This window comes from Manis pentadactyla, chromosome 8 (assembly GCF_030020395.1).
Source record: "Manis pentadactyla isolate mManPen7 chromosome 8, mManPen7.hap1, whole genome shotgun sequence".
Lineage (NCBI taxonomy): Eukaryota > Metazoa > Chordata > Mammalia > Pholidota > Manidae > Manis > Manis pentadactyla.
In genome coordinates this window covers 81629894-81647347 of record NC_080026.1, presented here as the reverse complement: position 1 = coordinate 81647347, position 17454 = coordinate 81629894, and the positions used below count along the sequence as shown (strand labels likewise).

The 17454-nt window shown below is 37.7% G+C and overlaps 2 protein-coding genes across 10 annotated transcripts in view; one reads left to right on the top strand and one right to left on the bottom strand.

The window, feature by feature from the left end:
* Nucleotides 1–16374, top strand: part of FAM13C (family with sequence similarity 13 member C) — a 127580-nt gene extending 111206 nt beyond the window's left edge. For 3 of the 8 annotated variants that reach the window (XM_036895068.2, XM_036895059.2, XM_036895057.2), the window contains 7 exons: nt 21–102; nt 1548–1759; nt 8710–8805; nt 10111–10310; nt 10897–10947; nt 11646–11747; nt 14814–16374. In XM_036895068.2, the coding sequence (XP_036750963.2) occupies nt 21–102; nt 1548–1759; nt 8710–8805; nt 10111–10310; nt 10897–10947; nt 11646–11747; nt 14814–14937 (867 nt within the window). In that variant the 3' untranslated portion in view covers nt 14938–16374. The remainder of the gene's footprint in view (nt 1–20; nt 103–1547; nt 1760–8709; nt 8806–10110; nt 10311–10896; nt 10948–11645; nt 11748–14813) is intronic. The other 5 variants (XM_036895064.2, XM_036895062.2, XM_036895063.2 and 2 more) reach the window with 3 other exon arrangements.
* PHYHIPL (phytanoyl-CoA 2-hydroxylase interacting protein like) overlaps nt 16163–17454 on the bottom strand; it is a 67979-nt gene continuing 66687 nt past the window's right edge. Inside the window, exon 5 of one of the 2 annotated variants that reach the window (XM_036895072.2) lies at nt 16163–17439. In XM_036895072.2, coding sequence (XP_036750967.1) covers nt 16905–17439 — 535 coding nt within the window. In that variant the 3' untranslated portion in view covers nt 16163–16904. The remainder of the gene's footprint in view (nt 17440–17454) is intronic. The other variant, XM_036895071.2, reaches the window with a different exon arrangement.

Sequence of the window (17454 nt, the reverse complement as noted above, 5' to 3'; positions counted from 1 at the left end):
ATTTTCCCCTCCATTGGTAGCCTTCACATGGTGACAAGACTTCTAATCCTGAAGTTCTGAAATGGATGAATGATTTGGCTAAAGGGCGTAAACAGCTCAAAGGTAAATGCCAGCCAAGGTCTCTTTTTTTAAGAAAGCAGTTAAAATAGTGATAATGTGCTCTGTGGTGTTTCTGATTCTTTTCCACATGTGCCCTCTTTCACCTTATCTCCTGTGCAGATTGGAAGCCCCTTCTTGAAATAAAGGGTCCTGAGTCCACTTCATTGTTTGGCCCCATTTAACAAATCACCTTATAAAGAGACTGAAAAACTCCTGATTCTTAAGTGGAATGCTTCACTTCAGTGCCAGGAACATTTCAACGTGTGGAGTATTAAGTTCCCTGGGTTATTGCATATTAGAAACAGAAGAGGCCTGAGCAATCATTTACTCCCCACATACTCCATTGCACAGATGAGGACACTTATATCCAAAGAGAGTGAAGGGTCACAAGAGGTGGTGAGCTAGGTCTATGACTCACTTCTCTTGCCTCGTAATCCAGTGTCCTACTTTCTTTGTCTCTCTGGAGATAGTGGTATGAGTATTAATTAACTCTAAAATCCATTTTAAAGGACTGTAGTTACTTACCAATAAAAATTTATTTTCTTCTCTTCATGCTGTTATTTTAGTACTTAGACACATGGGAGTTTTTCCAAATTTCTAGAAGGCTGGACCTGGAAGGGCATATTAATTCAGTGGTATTAAACTATAGTGATGTATCAGGTTTATAAAATATGCAGTGTTTAAACACCATGTCAAAGTCAAACTAAAAAACAAACATCAAATGAAGAAAATGAGCTATGTAATTGAGAAATCAATATAAATGGCCTCATTCAAACGACCAGTCCCTTAGCATATTCTGAAATCTAATTCCCTGATAAATCCCAGGTGGTATTTAATTTTTAATTGTGTAAGTTTGCATAAAGCCACATTGCAAGGATGGAATTCCTGGATTTTAAAAGCTGGCATTAAACACAGTTGTAAAATCTGTCAAGTTGGGCCTGGCATCCCCATCTTCCTTTTTCCATCCCTCCTGTATTTCCTCAGATGTGTGCATGTGTAATGCCTTCCAGAAGTACTTGTATTTCCACAGGGGCTCTTAATGACTACAAAGCTTTCCAAAGCCCAAGTAAATGAATCTTTGTGGAATTTTGGGTGCTATGGTGGGTAACAGGTGCAAGTGCTGGGGCCAGGTACCACTAGTCTTCTACTGCAACAACTCCTCTGAAATCTAAACCACTGAGTTCCTCCCCGACCCGATCCTCCACCTCCGTGAGAGCCCAGCCTCTAGTACCCTCAATTTTCACATCTGATTGGGAGTTTATGCTGTTGACTCGTGTTATTAATGCTGTTCTTGGCCCATGGAAAGTCATCATCAGCACCATTCATCTCAACTGACTTGGAAAAGAACAGTCATTTCCATTCCGGAGAGGGGATTCCCAAAAGGCTCTCTGCTCTTACTGGGGCCAGTGCATCCTCTTGCTCATGGTAACTCATGGCATTTCTCTTAGAACTAAAGCTGAAGCTGTCAGAAGAACAGGGGAGTGCTCCCAAAGGCCCGCCCAGAAGCCTGTCCTGTGAACAACCCACAGTCCCTAGAGAGAACGGGAAGCCAGAGGCTGGGGGCCCAGAGCCAGGCTCCCCTGCAGAGGACGCTCCAGATGCTGTGTTGATGTGCCTGAAGGAGAGGAGAGAGCAGCTTCCCTCTCAGGAGGATTCTAAGGTGCATCACCGTGTCTTCTTCCTAGGGCCACAACACTCCACGGTTCCTGTGAGGTCATGGTTTTGACCAATTTGTAAGAGCACTTTGGTACCACATGCACATCTTTAGGAGAACAGCTCTGAAATTTCAGTCAGATGAGTTCCTAGTGGGTCAATGGCTGTGATCTGTGGGGGTTGCCATGTGATCTCAGCTTGTGTTGCCATTCTGGAGTTTCTGGTATTGCATGTTGATGGGAAGCAAACGCAAAGACATTAGAGTGTATCATAACCCCTTCTCCCCGAGTTTGCCCCAGTAAATTAGCAAATAAACCCAAGACTAGGATTACAATCCCATTTTTACCAAATGTTTATTAAAAATAATAAAGCAGGTATGATTACTATAAATAGTAAGGAAAGTAGTTTCATATTTTATATGGTTAAGAATAGGCAGGCTCTCTTGAGGAGTGTTAGGCAAGATTTTTTTTTTTGAGTGTTAGAAATTATTATTATTATTATTATTTTTTATTCTGGTATCATTAATCTACAATTACATGAAGGACATTATGTTTACTAGGCTCCCCCCCTTCACCAAGTCCCCCCCACATCCCCATTCATAGTCACTGTGTTAGGCAAGATTTTTAAAATTTTTAAAAAATTTGTGAGATATCCAGATGGACTTGTCAGTAAGGGATTTGGCTATATCAGTCTGAAGCACAAAGAAAGATTTTATTTTACAAAGATGATGATAAAAGCAATTAGTATTTTCTTGGTTAATCCCCTCTCATCCTCATATCTGTGCTTAATTTCACTTATGCCAAAGAATCTTCCTCATAGTCTTTTCTGTTTCAACTCTGAGAGTAGTGTTTAACCTTTCATTTCTTGAATAAGAGCAGTAGTTACCCTGTCACAGCTCTCACTATGCTGTATGCCATTCTGTCTCTCATTCTTTCAACTTCTTGAGTAGAAGGGCTGTTTATTGCTCCTGATCCTGCAGGTATTGAGTAAGTGTTTGCTGAGTGGACAGATGAGCCAACAAACTATAGATTTAAATGAGGTCTGGAGGAGAAAGCTGCCCTTACCTGTTTTGTTGTCCATTATCTGGTCTTAATCATAAGATGACAACATATGCTAAAGCCCAAAAGGCTGGTATACCCCCAGACTAGTCCTTTACAAGTGGAGATGGGCCTTTGGCAACTTCTATCTTTATGAAATACCTTTGTACTTTAAAAGAGAATATATATATATATGTTGTGACAAATGAATAGAAAGTTTTCATCCACCCAGGCAACCTGTCGCCTCCCCATCAAATATTCTTGATTTTTCTGATAGCTGGTGGCAGTGTGCACGTGCGTGTGCGTGCCCGTGCACGTGCATGCGCTAATAGAGCAGGACTCAGTGCTTGAGCAAGGTACTTTCTGGCCATGTACACTTGGCAAGTTAACTAATTCTGAGATTTAACTTCCTCATATATAAGATACAGATAATACCTACTTACTTAATTATTGTGACAATAAAGGGAGAAGCCTGGTGACTGGTGGGCAATCATTCACTTGCAAAAATATTTGAGTATCCTACTATGTATTGTGAATACATGTTGAATATAAAAAAATAAGAGAATTCATGGGGGGGGGTCACTGCCCTCAGGGAGGTCATGTTCTGGGAGCTGGGACACAACGAACAACTCAATTAAAAGAAGTCAAAATTAAAATTTTGATAATTCCTGTGCAAAGAATAAAACAGATCTTATCATAAAGAATAATGGGTATGGTTTCTACTTTATATAGGGTCATTTGGAAGGCCAGTAAGGTGACATTTGGTGAAGAAGAGTCAGGCCAAGAGAGCAGCAAAAAGCAGTTTAGACAGATTGAACTGCAGTTAGGAAGGTTGGAGGACTTAAAGGAAGATCTTGTGTGTACTTGGAGTTATTGGGTGTGAGGGCTGGAGCAGAGGACGGCAGAAGTCAGAAAGATAGATCAGGGCCCATCACACAGGACCTCCTAGGACGGAGAAAGTATTGAGAAGCTGGTGAATGGTTGTAAGCAGGAAAGTGACATGGTGTGATTTACTTTTAAAGGATCTTTCTGATTGTTTTGTGGGGAATAAATCATAGGGGGAAAGAATGGAAAAGGGAAATGAAATGGGTGACTTGGGCTAGCATGGTAGCTTTGGAGATGGAAAAAGGTAGACATATTCAGTGTGTATTTTAGATATATAATCAGAAGGACATGCTGAGTCATTGCATGGTAAGGGAGTGGAGGAAAGGAAGAAGCCAAGAAGGGGCCATCCATTCACTGAGGTGGGGCAGACTAGAGGAGTAGTAGATTGGGCATGGAAGTGAGAACTCACAAGGTCTGTTTTGGACATGTTCATTTTAAGATCTTTGAGGAACGGGGTGACCAACCATCCTCGATTTCCCTGGACTTCCCTGGTTTTAGCATTGAAAACTCCATGTGCTACAAAATGCCTCAGTCCTGGGAAAACAGGGATGGCTGGTCACCCTACTGAGGAATCTATGTCAAAAAGGCACGTGCAAATGAAAGTCTGCAGAGCAAAGGAAGATCTCTGCAGTGACAATTTATGCCTATCCTTTTAAATGAAGTATCTGTTGAACTGTTGAATAAGTGGCAGAAGCCCCTCCAAATAAAGCTTCTATCTCCACCGAAGGTTCAAGTTAGGCCCTTTGAATAGAGAGCATCTGTTTTAGAACACTGAGGCCTCCTTCCCTGAAAATGCAGTATTGTTCCTGGGAAAGCTTAACACAGCAAACCATGAAGTGACTAGTCTGTGGCAAGTTAGGTCCTAAGGGGGAGCCCAGAAGCCACAGCAGATGCAAAGGGAGGACTGCGAATTTTCAAAGTAGCTATTGTTATTCACAGCTTCTCAAGTGAGCTCATTAGCATTTGAGATTATCTCTTATACCCCATTTCTTTCAACCCAGGTTAACAGATGATTTTCATCTGGGGTCCTCGCTTTACTGCTGAAAATGCATTAACTATATAAGCTTCCAAGATGAATAATTATTTCTTTTCTAGAGAGACCTTTATAACGACTCCTGAAATTTTTGCATTTGGACTTTAGTCAGAGCCCACAGTCAGGTTGATAAAGCATTGTCTTGTTGGTTCAGATACCGCTACTGAGTAATTTTCTTTTTTCATCTATGGATGATTTTTGGAAATAATCACTTCTGGATTCTGGGTCACAGGGTGTCTGTTGAGCACTGGATGAATAAATCATCCCCTGGGCACATTGTCTCATTGAGGTGCCTATTTATGTCCTTTCCACTTGAAGATCTGACCTGGTGCTGGCATACCCATTTTATCACCCTGAGAACTGTTGGCAGGGTCAGGTGCACAATACAGATGGATGAGCAAGGGTGGTTACTGCTGTTATTTTAGCTGTGGCAGCATCTTTGAGGAGGGAAGTAGATTTTTGGAAGGCATAATTCATTTTATTTTTAAATATCAAATGAAAATTTAGTAACTGATTAGTGGGTTGTTGTGTATTAGAAGAAACACTTTCAGGTGAAGGTACCCAAAGGAAGATCCCATCAAGTTCTTCTGCCTATTTATCCTTTTAAAAGAATTTTCTGAGTAAGTAATACTTTCTCCTGTAATTCAAAAAGAAATATAAAAGGGAACACAATACCAGGTTCTGACCCAACCCATCTGCCAGCTCCAACTCTGAGGTCTCTTACTCAAAAGCAAGTAACTATTGTTATTAATGTTTTACGTGTCCTTTTGGAGTTTCTATTTAAAGCATATATAAGAAAGTATCCATATGCATTCTTAATTTGTCCCCTTTAAACAAGGGGTAGCAGTCTATATAATTATGCACTTTTTGCACTTTGTGTATTCTAGATAGTTATATCAAGACAGAGCTTCTGATTCTTTTTTATTTTTATTATTCTTTAATAGCACCATAGTACTCTGTTTAGTAATATACAGCGTTGATAGTAACCCCAAGTTAACTTGTGTGATTGATAGCTTACTATGGTAACATTTAGTATTCCTGAATCTGAGCCAGGGACCTTACGTAGGATACCTTATTAAAAATGATCTTCATTCTGCATATTTAAGCATGTAAGTTTCAGAGATTACATAATTTTCCATGTTAAAAATAGCATGTGTTTTCAAGCTTGTTATCTGAGTTCACGTTCTCTGGTTTCAAGACCAAAATTCATGTGCAATCCTATACTTAGAAATATAAATTGACCAGCACACCATTCTCTTCAGCAGCTGCTTTGTGTGATTTTGTTCATTGACTGACTAATTAGTTTAGATGGTCAGACTGATTGGTTCAGAAAGACAGTTCCACAGATACTGTCTTTCTCAATAAGGGGCTGGGAGACTTAGACCCAGGAAAAACTTGGTAGCACTTGAGTTCCTAAAGCTAAAGAGTCATAGATTCCCACCACTGAGTGTCCAGAGAGGAGAATGTCACTCTTATTTCCCTCCTTAGGAGAGCTCATTTATGGGGATGGTTTAAATGATCTTACTGGTAAATTCCTGTGGTTCACTGGGAAGGAATACCTGGGTCCAGTGCCATGGGGAGAAAGGAGGGGTGTGGTGTAAAAGTGCTTACACTATGGCAGCTTTTTCCCAAACAACTTGTGACCAGGGTCCAGAAAAAAAAGCATTTGGGTGGGCCATTCAGCAGCCTGTCTCGTGGGAAGCCAGCTTGTTTTGGGGCTACTCTTCTAGATCTTGGTGATTCAAATAACCTGGATTAGGGGTCAGGAGGTTTCTTGTTTATGGCAAAGTTGTCAATCTACCAACAAATTATATCAAATTATATTCTGTGCACAGTCCCCTCTCGCTCAGCCTCCATTAATGAAAGCAGCCTCTTGCTATGAAAAATGGAGGAGCAGGAAGTAAGGATAATTATCTTTTGAGGTTCATCTATTTATATTTACCTTTAAAATCTGACAACTCATTCATGCTCTGGATATGTCTTTTTGGCTGTTTAGGTTACTCAACATGGTCCTTGTTTCCTCCACTCACATAATAAAAACCTAAAGTTAGATACAACTAACGTACCACAGACAATCACCAACATGCATAATTAGGGAGGAGGATGTACTTCAGAAAAAGAGCCATGGAATTCAGAGGGAAAACTGTAGGATTTTTAGCAGCAAGTGGCTAAGGAATAGCAAAGCCTAATGCATTTTGCCCCTTAGATTTCAGGAACCTTTCCAGCAGAGCCTGCCCCTTGACTTATTCCTTCATTTTGAAGCTCGACTTTGCAAGCTTCTCTTCATAGGCCTCTGAGTAGAAGACAGCTCCCAGCACAGTATCCCTACTGACCCTTCTCCAGACAGCGAGTCTTCCTGTCCCAAGTCCATTGGAAGCCGACTTCGGCACTTTCCTATAATGGCTTTCAGTATTCTAACTTGCTTGTTTGGTCACTCTTTTTTGGAGTAAATTTAGCTTTTCTAGAATCCAAAGAACATACTAAAATAAAATCATAACAATCAAACTGCAATAGAGAGATGCCAATAAGAGTTAGACAATAGTTTTTTTGAAGTACTTTCTGTGGAATATAAGTCCTAGTGAGATACTGAATAAAACATACTCCCTGTTTTCTGAACTTAAGACTAAGAAAGTGTTTAGGAAATGATTGGGCTGGAAAATGAAGTCTATTGGGGTTACTAACTAATACTTAAGCTCCTACAGAAACAGGTGATCTATCTATTGAAAATGAAAGACTTTTCTGTTATAGCATATAGAATTTATATGAAGCTTGTTAAAAATTAGAGTACTATAAATCTGGGTTGATAGATGGGTTGTAGGGATGGGAATATGTTGGATACTGTGAGAATTTAAAGAAATGTGTGCTATAATCTTTGATCTTAAGAAGCTTCTAATTTATAACTGAAACACAGACAACAGTTAAGGCCCAGATGATGAGATGGAGTTCAGAGAAAAGGGAGATCAATGTGGGCCAGAATGGTTCTCAGCTGGGCTATGGGGATAGGGTAGCATGAAAATCACTAGGAAGCTTAAATATAGATGCTTGAGCCATTTCCTTTTAAGATTTTCTTCATGGGATTGGGAAGGCAGAACTAGACAGTACACTTGGGCATGTGTACTTCAGTAAGAGATGCCTGGCAATTATGCTGGAATGGAAATAAGCCTTGCCTCCCACTACCTGCCAAGGGAGATTCCTGGACAGGAGTGAGAGTGGTTGTGTGTAGGAAATATGTAGCAGATGAATGCAGGATACACAGCAGGGAGAAAAACCAAGGCAGGCAGAGGAGTTTGGTCATTTTGGATGGAGGAGGGAGGTAGAGAGGGAAAAATATAGATAGATAGGAAGCCATTCAAATTTCTATGCACAATGTGACCTGTTGAAAGTAGTGCTTTAGGGACGTGTCATCCAGCAGAGGGATTAACAGAATGCATTAGTGGCCCAAGAGGTTATGAAATATTTTAGTTGGAATGAAGTTTGTAACTCCAACCTCCTTTTTGTATAGGTAGGAAATTGAGGATTCAGAGAAGTTAATTGTTTTGTCTAAAATGGTTAGTTTATGTCAGAGCTAGCCAGTAACCTAATATATAATCCAAGCTTGTAGTGATGAAGACGTGAACAGTGTTGGTGTTTGTGAATATAATCATGGGAATCCAGATAATATACATGTTTTAGAAGAAAAACTGATGTCTCAATCACCCATTATTTTTTTAAGAGTGAAGAAGTAATTAAAGAACAGGCCCCTTACCATTACACATTGAGGTCTCCTTCAGAAAGCTTTAAAAACATCTTTCTAAACTTGGAACTGTCCTTTAAGAAACTTTTCCTTAAAGAAAATTGGCATGTGCTTTATGTAGTATCTTATAAATGATATCCCTTTTTTTGATTACTGTATTATTAATCCTTTATTATGAGGCTTCAAAACTTTTTTTTGCCTGCAAAAAATATTGACATGTTTTTATTCTTGTCTGAGAAAGGAATAGTAATTAATTTAATGTTTTGCAGGTAACTAAACAAGACAAGAACCTCATGAAGCCACTTTATGACCGGTACAGAATTATCAAGCAAATCTTGTCAACGCCTTCCCTCATTCCAACAATTGTAAGTCAGGATGCCTGCATTGCAACTAGACACCTTTGCTTGTTTTCATGTTGATGTCTAGTTAGGGAGGCAGTACTCTGAGGTTTGTAAAGTGCCTTCTTGGCAGTATATGCTGCTAACAAGGCCAGTTAGTTCAAAATAGTAGAAATGTGGAATCCTTCAGCTCTAATACTATCCTTAAAAATGGATGAAAATTAACTGTTGTGAAACAGGAACATATAGCCATTGTATCTTGAAGCTAGTTCTAACAATTTGCTTTCATATTTTGGGTGAAGAGAAAAAACGAAGAATTTCAGTTTAGCGTTAGCTAATTTACAACACAGCTAAACAAAACAGAGCCCTTCTATTCTGTTAGTCAATTTTTTTCTCCTTTAGTAAGAAAATTGACATTATGTTCCTTGATATAATGCAATGTTTGCATTTGGTACCATTTGGCCATCACTGTACAATAAATAAGTAGATTTATTTCAATAGAATATAAATATTGAAATTGAGTTAGATGACTTTTAATAATGGATGATTTATGGGAATACAGAACTAGAAAAGTACCACAAAGCTTACTCTATCAATATTAAAAGTCATTTGTTCAAGATATTAATATAAAAAGGAATATTAACAAATATAAATTTAAGTATGCTTGAGTACATTTATACTTCCACAATTTTAAAGACAAAGATATTAATGAGTCATATCTTTGAATTTTTCCCATTAAAGAAATACACTTTAAAGTAGGCTATGATTTTCAGATTTCCTTGCAAAAAAAAATCTTTTGGTTGTGATAAGCTATCCCAGAGCAGGTGAGGGAACAACTCTACTCTGCTTTGCCTTCTTAGAGCTCCTCCCTGAATTTGTCAGTTTTCTGAGTGTCCTCTGTATTTGAATGGGGCCCACACCTGGGCCTGATCTGGGGTATTTCTGGATGACAAAAGGGGTCTGTATCCCATCTCATGCTAACCCATATAACTGTTACAAAGCTGGCCCCCAGAAGGTCTTGGTGAAAGGGAGGAACTCTTAGGTAGTGCAGCTAAGAATGGACCATATCCTGCAAGTCGGCTGTTTTTGGCCCAGCAAACAGAAATGAACCTGGTGAGCATTTTAGCCCAGAATGGGGGCCTCTCTGCTCATTAACTCCTGTAAGATTTTTGATACACCTGAGGAGGAGTTCCTTTTGGCTGCTTCCTTCTCAGTAGGCACAGGAGTCATCTGCTGTTTTCGTGGTGTCTGTTTATGGTTCATCTTCCTGTTTTTGCTTTCTCAAAAGGTACTTGACATTTTATGACTTTATTTAACTCTGCCTGTGATAAGCAGGAGGAAGAGGACTCTGATGAAGACTGTCCCCAGGGAAGCCAACAACCTTCTTTGCCAGATCCAGCATCTCACCTTCCTGTTGGTGACCACCTCACCTTCTCTGATGAGACTGAGCCGGTTAGGGTCCTGCTACCAGACGAAAAGAAAGAAATCAAACCCCCAGCTCTCTCTATGTCCAATTTACATGAGGCCACTATGTAAGTGTGAGTTCTGAGTGGAATCTCCCTTGAACTCCTCCTGGTCTGTGTTACTTTATATGTACATACAAAATTCAGAAGAGCTATTAGACTCTCTACAGAATGCTTTCCATCAGAGAGTGGCCTTGAAAAGTATAATCTGGTTGTCCTCTTAACTGGATAACTGAGAAGACAAAGCCATGAGAAACCAGAGTTCCCAGGAAGGTCCTCTAATGCCATAATGCTCATGTTCAATTGGTGACAGTTGCATTGTTTTTACCATGGTCTGGCATCAGTCTCACTGTTGGCAGGCTGTGAAGCAGAGCTGGTCTTTGAAAATGCTCCACCCAGAGGAATGGGATGCCATGTGGGTCAGCAGTTGTTAGGGCCTTTATCCTAGTCTGTTCCGTTTAGATAAGATGGTTTCTCCAGAGTGGGGACCCCCTTGACCTTGAGTAAATGAACTATCCTTTGTTTCCTACTGGCTCCTCAGCCAGGAGCTATTTGGATTTTCGTTAGAATTATCATTCTCATTACCATTATTCAATAGCTGGAATTCCTTGTGATCATTTGGCTTTTTTGAAATTTTTCTTAACATGTATTATAGTGTTGGTGACTGTGTGACCCAAGATAGGGATGGAATCCCCACAAATATGAGGTGAGACCAAGGACTAAGCTCTAAGCTGGGACTTTAGTGTGTTTGTAGATTCATTTGATACCTCAATTTCAGTTTAGAGAAGAATGACCTATTTGGAAGCAGAAAATAACTTTTTCTTCCTCCCTCCCTTTCTGCTTTCCTTCCCTTTCTCCCACGCTCCCATCCTTCCTTCATTTCTTGGATGGTTGGTGGTTCTAAAACAGTTGTTGTAAAGCAGTCTTTCTTAACTGTTTTGGGGTGCTGGACATTTCTCTTCTGGGTCTTGGTCTCATTCCCAAGGATTTTGCCATTCTCGCCATACTCTAGATTAAGAGTAGAATTTTCATTAAAATCCCTTCCTCTTGTGACTCTTATGTTCAGTTTATCACTAAATACTGAGAAGTATCCCTTCAAAATGTCTGTTTCCTCCTCATCCATTAATACGGCCTCGACCTTCACTGTGTTTTATTAGGGACTCAGTCTGCTTGCCTCTGTCCTTTCTCTTTTCCTGTGGCATTGTTTTCATCAAGTGATTTCCTTTGCTTATGTACTCCCCTATGGTCAGGCTCCACATGTGCCATACTTACTCAAAAACATTCTTTTAGGCAGAACCCGTTTGTAGCGTAATACACTTTTGCTGAATATACAAATCTGCTAGTGATGATCTTTCAGTTATGCCAGAGCTCATTAATGGCAAATATATATTTTACCTGATACAGGCCTGTGCTTCTTGACCATCTCCGAGAAACTAGGGCTGACAAGAAAAGACTTCGGAAAGCCTTAAGAGAATTTGAAGAACAATTTTTTAAACAAACAGGAAGGTGAGTGTGGGAAGACATATTTTTTAAGTTATTATATTAACTATTGTTAAGGATAATCTGTGAGTGTGCAGGGAAACTGACTTTATTCAAGATAATTTCCACAGTGACTGAGACCCGGATTTGTCTGATACAGCATTCTGATAGCACCCCTATGAGTTATGTTTTATGGGAGGCTGTAGCTATCAAGTATTTAAAAAGGATGAACTTCCCAAATACCTAACTTTGCATAATAATTCTCATTATATTAATGAATTAATCTAAGTCTTTAAAAAATGTACTTGATTTTTCAGCCTATGTAATTTTTTTGTTCTTGGCTACTTAGTTCCACAAGTTATTTCCTACTTAATTAAATAATTCTTCCTTTGCTTTAAATATATCCTTTATACTTCAGGATCTGCCCTCAATTATTGTATTCCAGGATTTGGTCAAGAATTCATAGAAATTCTTTCTCTTAAATAAATGTTTAGCTATATCCTCTATTTTCCTATGTCAACCCAAATCTCATCATGCACTCCATATATATATATAAAATCATGAGATAAGAATTGATTTACTTCTGGAAGAGACAGACAAATAACCTGAGCCAGTTTCATGGTTGTAATATGAAATTACTGGACTCCCTGGGATACTTTGGGAAGCTAAATCTGTCATGTGGAATGTCAGTCTTAAATAATCCTGAATAACTTTCCCAAAGTCATGAAGTTATTAAGGTGGCAGAGTGGGAGTCAGTGATAAACTGGCTCCTCAGAATTCCTCTCCACTATGCATTTGCCTTTCCTGGATTGCTTTCATTTCAGCAGACTGGGGGTTGTCCTGATGTAGAAGGGACTATTTCCTAAAGCATCTTGAAAGCTTGGTGTACTTACCTCTCAGAAAATTTTCCATTTCAGTTCTCCAGGGCTGTTTACTAGAACTGGACCTATTAAGTCAAATTTTTTATATTTAGGAAGTACAGCTATAACCCACCTAGTTTTCAACCTGGAATCTTCCTTTGCAGTTGACTGGTACAAATGCAAGTTATTTACCTTTCTGCTGGTATTTACTAATCTAGTGAAAAACTTATGTGGCTATTAAATTTAGAATGTAAAACATTAATTTCTTGCTTTTTTTCCATTTCCATTTTTTCCTACAAATTTCCATGTTAACTTTTACGTGTATGTTTTTACCTATTTGAACCCAGGAGTTAGAGTTTGAGAACTTCCCAATGTGCTAATAGTGCTGCCTAGTGGATCTACCAGGGTACTTGGCATGCCTTTTTGACGTTGAGTGGTTAGTTATGTTTTATATACAGTATTCTACTGCACCTTTGAGCCATAAACCCACTTGATATACCTATCTTTGACTGAGGTTGTATGCCCTCTTGTGGTAATATATTTAAACTAAATGCAAAAGTGATGATATTATAACTAAAACTAAATAGTTGAACGGCTAGGAAATATGCATCTTTCTTATTTTCTTAAGACATTTTTTTGGAAAAACCTAACTACCCATAAGGTAAAATAATGATGCAAATTGATTACTAGAAATTTTAATATACTGTAAATGTTCTTGGTATGTTCACAGTAATTTATCATAATCATATAGATATAACATAATAGTTATGAGCCAGGAACTGTGCTAATAAGCACTTTATCATGTTTGATAAAATGAGAAAACTGCTGTAGGAAACACAGCAAAAATTTTCATTCTGACCAATGTACCCTTTTACTGGGAAAATTAAATAAATATTCAACGACCAGGGAAATGTTACATATGGATTATTAGTGTTTCCCTATAAATTAGACCATTTCTTCACTTAGATCTGTTTACACAAGTTAGGGTGGTATTTAAATACTCAGTGATAAGTCTGGCTTATAACAAAGAATATAGGCAAAGGAATTATATATCATTTAGACTATGTTTAAGAGGAACCCTCTCTATAGATTTGTGTACTGTTTGAGTTCTTTATTAGAAATTACAGGGCAGTGTATAGTGGTGCAACACAAATAGATAACTATATTTTTAAGAAATCTTTATAAATTAGTTTATTTTTTTTTGTTTGTAAAGGATATATTTTTATCAGTACTGGGAAAATAGAAGGGGGTATATGTAAAACATTATGTGTTTACTATATACCCATTTTTCAGGCATACAAATATTAGAGAGTATTTGTGTTTATATTCAGTAGCAATTGTGGTGACAATCTGTGTTTTCAACCTCTTGTATATCAAAGTCATAGGTGGAAATGTTTTAAAAGAAATTGGTCATCTTACTAACCAAGAAAGACAAACACCCTCTGAGATTCTGAAGCAATTATTTCCCATTAGAAAACATTTCCTGGCAACATGTTTTTGTGAGGAGGCAGTTTGAGCTCCAGATGTTACCCAATTACTCTTCAAAGTAAATGGCAGGAAGATGTAGTTGATAGAATGCATTTATAGAAAAATTATTCATTAGAATTAGTGTGCAAAGAGAATCACTGCAGTTTAGGCTCTTATACATTCAATTGAACTTCTCAGTGATTCTACTGAGAATTCTACTGATTATAATTCTACACATTAGCAGAGACAGGTATTACAATTACAAGACAACCTGGAAATATTTCATGTTTGTAAGGTAGTCATTGAGCTTCATGCCCCCCCAATCACCATACATTTATGAATTATTTGTTCATTTATATAGTATTTTTAGGCTGATATTTTTAACAACTGTCACTCTAAGGGCCAAACATTCTGTATAGGAATGGAATTGTGGCATGGGTAGTGGGAGCATGACTAGACAAGGTTTGCCTTGATGGTTCTGGTTTTTGTTTTTTCCCTAAGACCTTTTCACTTGTCCCATTGTTATATGTCTGGGCATTGGACTATATATTTGAAAAACCCCTATAACATTTAAGTTCTCAAAGGGTATATTATATAGAAACCTAATAACACATGGAAGAGGGAGTGAATGAAGGTAGAAGGAAGGTAAGAGTGGTGTGTTACAAAAACCAAATGGAAACTGCTACCCTGTACTTTCTCATGTAGGAATTATAAAAGTTTTTTAATGGTGCATATGAACTAACAGACATTATTTTCTGTTTTGCAGAAGTCCACAAAAGGAAGATAGGATACCAATGGCAGATGAGTACTATGAATATAAGCACATAAAAGCCAAACTGAGACTATTAGAGGTCCTCATCAGCAAGCAAGATGTGGCCAAAACTATTTGAGGTTCAGGAAATGTTTGCAATCACTTTGACCTAAGATAAACTTAAATTTATTATTTTCCTCTGCCATTCTTGCTAAGTAGTTTTAACATATAGAAAATTAAAGCACTTTAGTGGTAGTATTAGCTGTTTAAAGAAGGAATGGCAAGTGTAATTATAAACGAGGAGGAGAGATTTAAATGGGTGGGGGCAAGAAATAGTATAATTGGAAAAAAAAATTCAGACTCCTCCATGCCAAGGAGAAAACTCATACTATCAAATATTTTATCAAGTCTAAATAACACTTAGCATCTACTTGTTTGATGGTCACTAGTTAGGGAAAGTCTACTTAGTATCCAAAGATTGCTTATGTTGATGTATGGAAGAGAGCATGATTTTTAAAAATGAGGAAAAGAAACTCTTTTTTTAATGTAGGAAGGAATACAGCTAGTAAGAATGTAATTTATTTGAAACTTCTAATTGATTTTTAAGAGATTAAAAAAAACTACCTTGTCCCTTAATTTTGCTAGGCTTTTAATACCCTAAAATATACTAGAATGTGTCACTGTTAGTTTTTTATTTCCATATAAAAATAGCACATTATTTCATGTTATTTGAAGTTTTACATTTCTGATTACCAAAGTTGATTCTGATAGCATGTACTTTGTGAATTATCTTTGTCTATAATTGACAGATGTTTATATTAAAATATTGTATTGAAATTTGGAAATAGGTATTTTGGATAGATATGTCTGCAGTATATATGCTCTAATGTGATCATAGTTATGATTGCTAACTTTTTGTTTACTATAACTAAGATTATATAACTATTTTTCCATTGGGAATATGCGTTTTTCTTAATGTTTCAAGGTCTATACATTGTAAAGTCAAAAGGCTTTCCCATGGGCTGTGGGTATTCTTCATCCTGTTCAAAATGAAAGGTTTGGAAATGGTTTGCTATGACACCTTGGAAAAGAAGCCAGAATATTTAATTTGCTCCATCAACTTTAGCATACATTTTTTTGTGTTGTTTTGTACTAAAACAAATGTTTATCTTGCTTTTGTAAAAATAAGTAAAAGGTAGACATTTTCTCTTGTACCATCCATGTTTGTATTTCTATTTTCTGTCATGTTTAAGCATGACACTGAACAAATTCACATTTTCATATAGTTTGGATGGGAAGAATATTGACTATTTCAGAGGCTTATTATTTTCTCTGTATTTACCTGATATTTTATAATTTGTATGAATCAGAATAATGTCCTTCATAAATTTGTTTAATCAAAGTCATCTACTTGTAACAGGACAGATACACGACTATTTGAGGTTTACAAACTACATCTTTGATAAGGGAAATGGTTTCATGACACATATACAATTGCTATTAAAATGTAACTATATATTCTATATGATTGTAAATATTTTATACAACAATACAAATAAAATATTTTTCTATTATATTTATTATGTTGAAACACAGTAGTTGTTTCCTGTTAGCTAATATAAATAACATAAATAACACTGTCAAACAACAAGTTGGAAGTGCTGACAATTCTAGGCTTCAAGATTTAACTCATGCTGCAATTACACCCTTTCATGCGGTTTGGAGTTATCCCAGTATTTGTTCAGTAGATTAAAATGAATGCATATTTAAACACCATTTTTAAGCCGTTATTTTGTATTTTGCTAAAGCAGTTTATATAATTGTTTTGTTATGGTTTGGCATAAAGGAAAAATAAAAACATTGCAGCATCTAGGCAATAAAGTGTCAGAAGGAAAACGTAGGGTACTTCATTGAAAGTAGTGGGAAGGGTAGGGACTAGGACACACTACAACGGCTCTGAATGAAATTTGAGAAGTGGAAGTTTGCTTTTGGCGATAGTGCATGTGCATGCTTCAGTGGAAAACATCTGATGGTGAAAATGGACAACAGAGGATCAGTGCTCCTAAGGGAATGAAAGGGACTAAGTAAGACTGAGAAAAGTGGGCATTAACGTCCAACACTGATATTACAGGTTTTGCAGCTGGGATCTTTCTTTGCATTTGCAGTAGACAAACTCATGAGCTGATGACCAGTGATTTCTGCCACGGTGCCCAGAGAAAGATCCACAGGGTCAGTGTAAATGACTTCTAAAATGACATCCTGGGCGTGGTGGTAAGCCAGCGCCCCATCTTCATCTGTGCAGGTCAAAAACTTATTATCCTTGGAATTTAGTTGAGGAAGGCGCTGCTTACAGAATTCATCTCCTGGTGATCCCACAGGGGCAATAACAAGAATCACATAATGATAAGCAGTGTACATACAGTAGAAGTCCCCAAAATATAAGTTAGTATTGGGGTTAAAAAGTTTTTCTGCTGCAATCTCAAACCTGTATCTCCCATAAGGTGAATCCTGGGGTGGCTTCCCAGTATTGAACTCAGTGCTGCAGCTGAAGAAGATGCCTTCTAATTTTCCACTGATTGGAGAGCCATGGCTGCCACTGTTATCCTTGACAGAGGGCTGCATAGCATTCCCATGATGTTCTCTGCCAGAGAAAAGA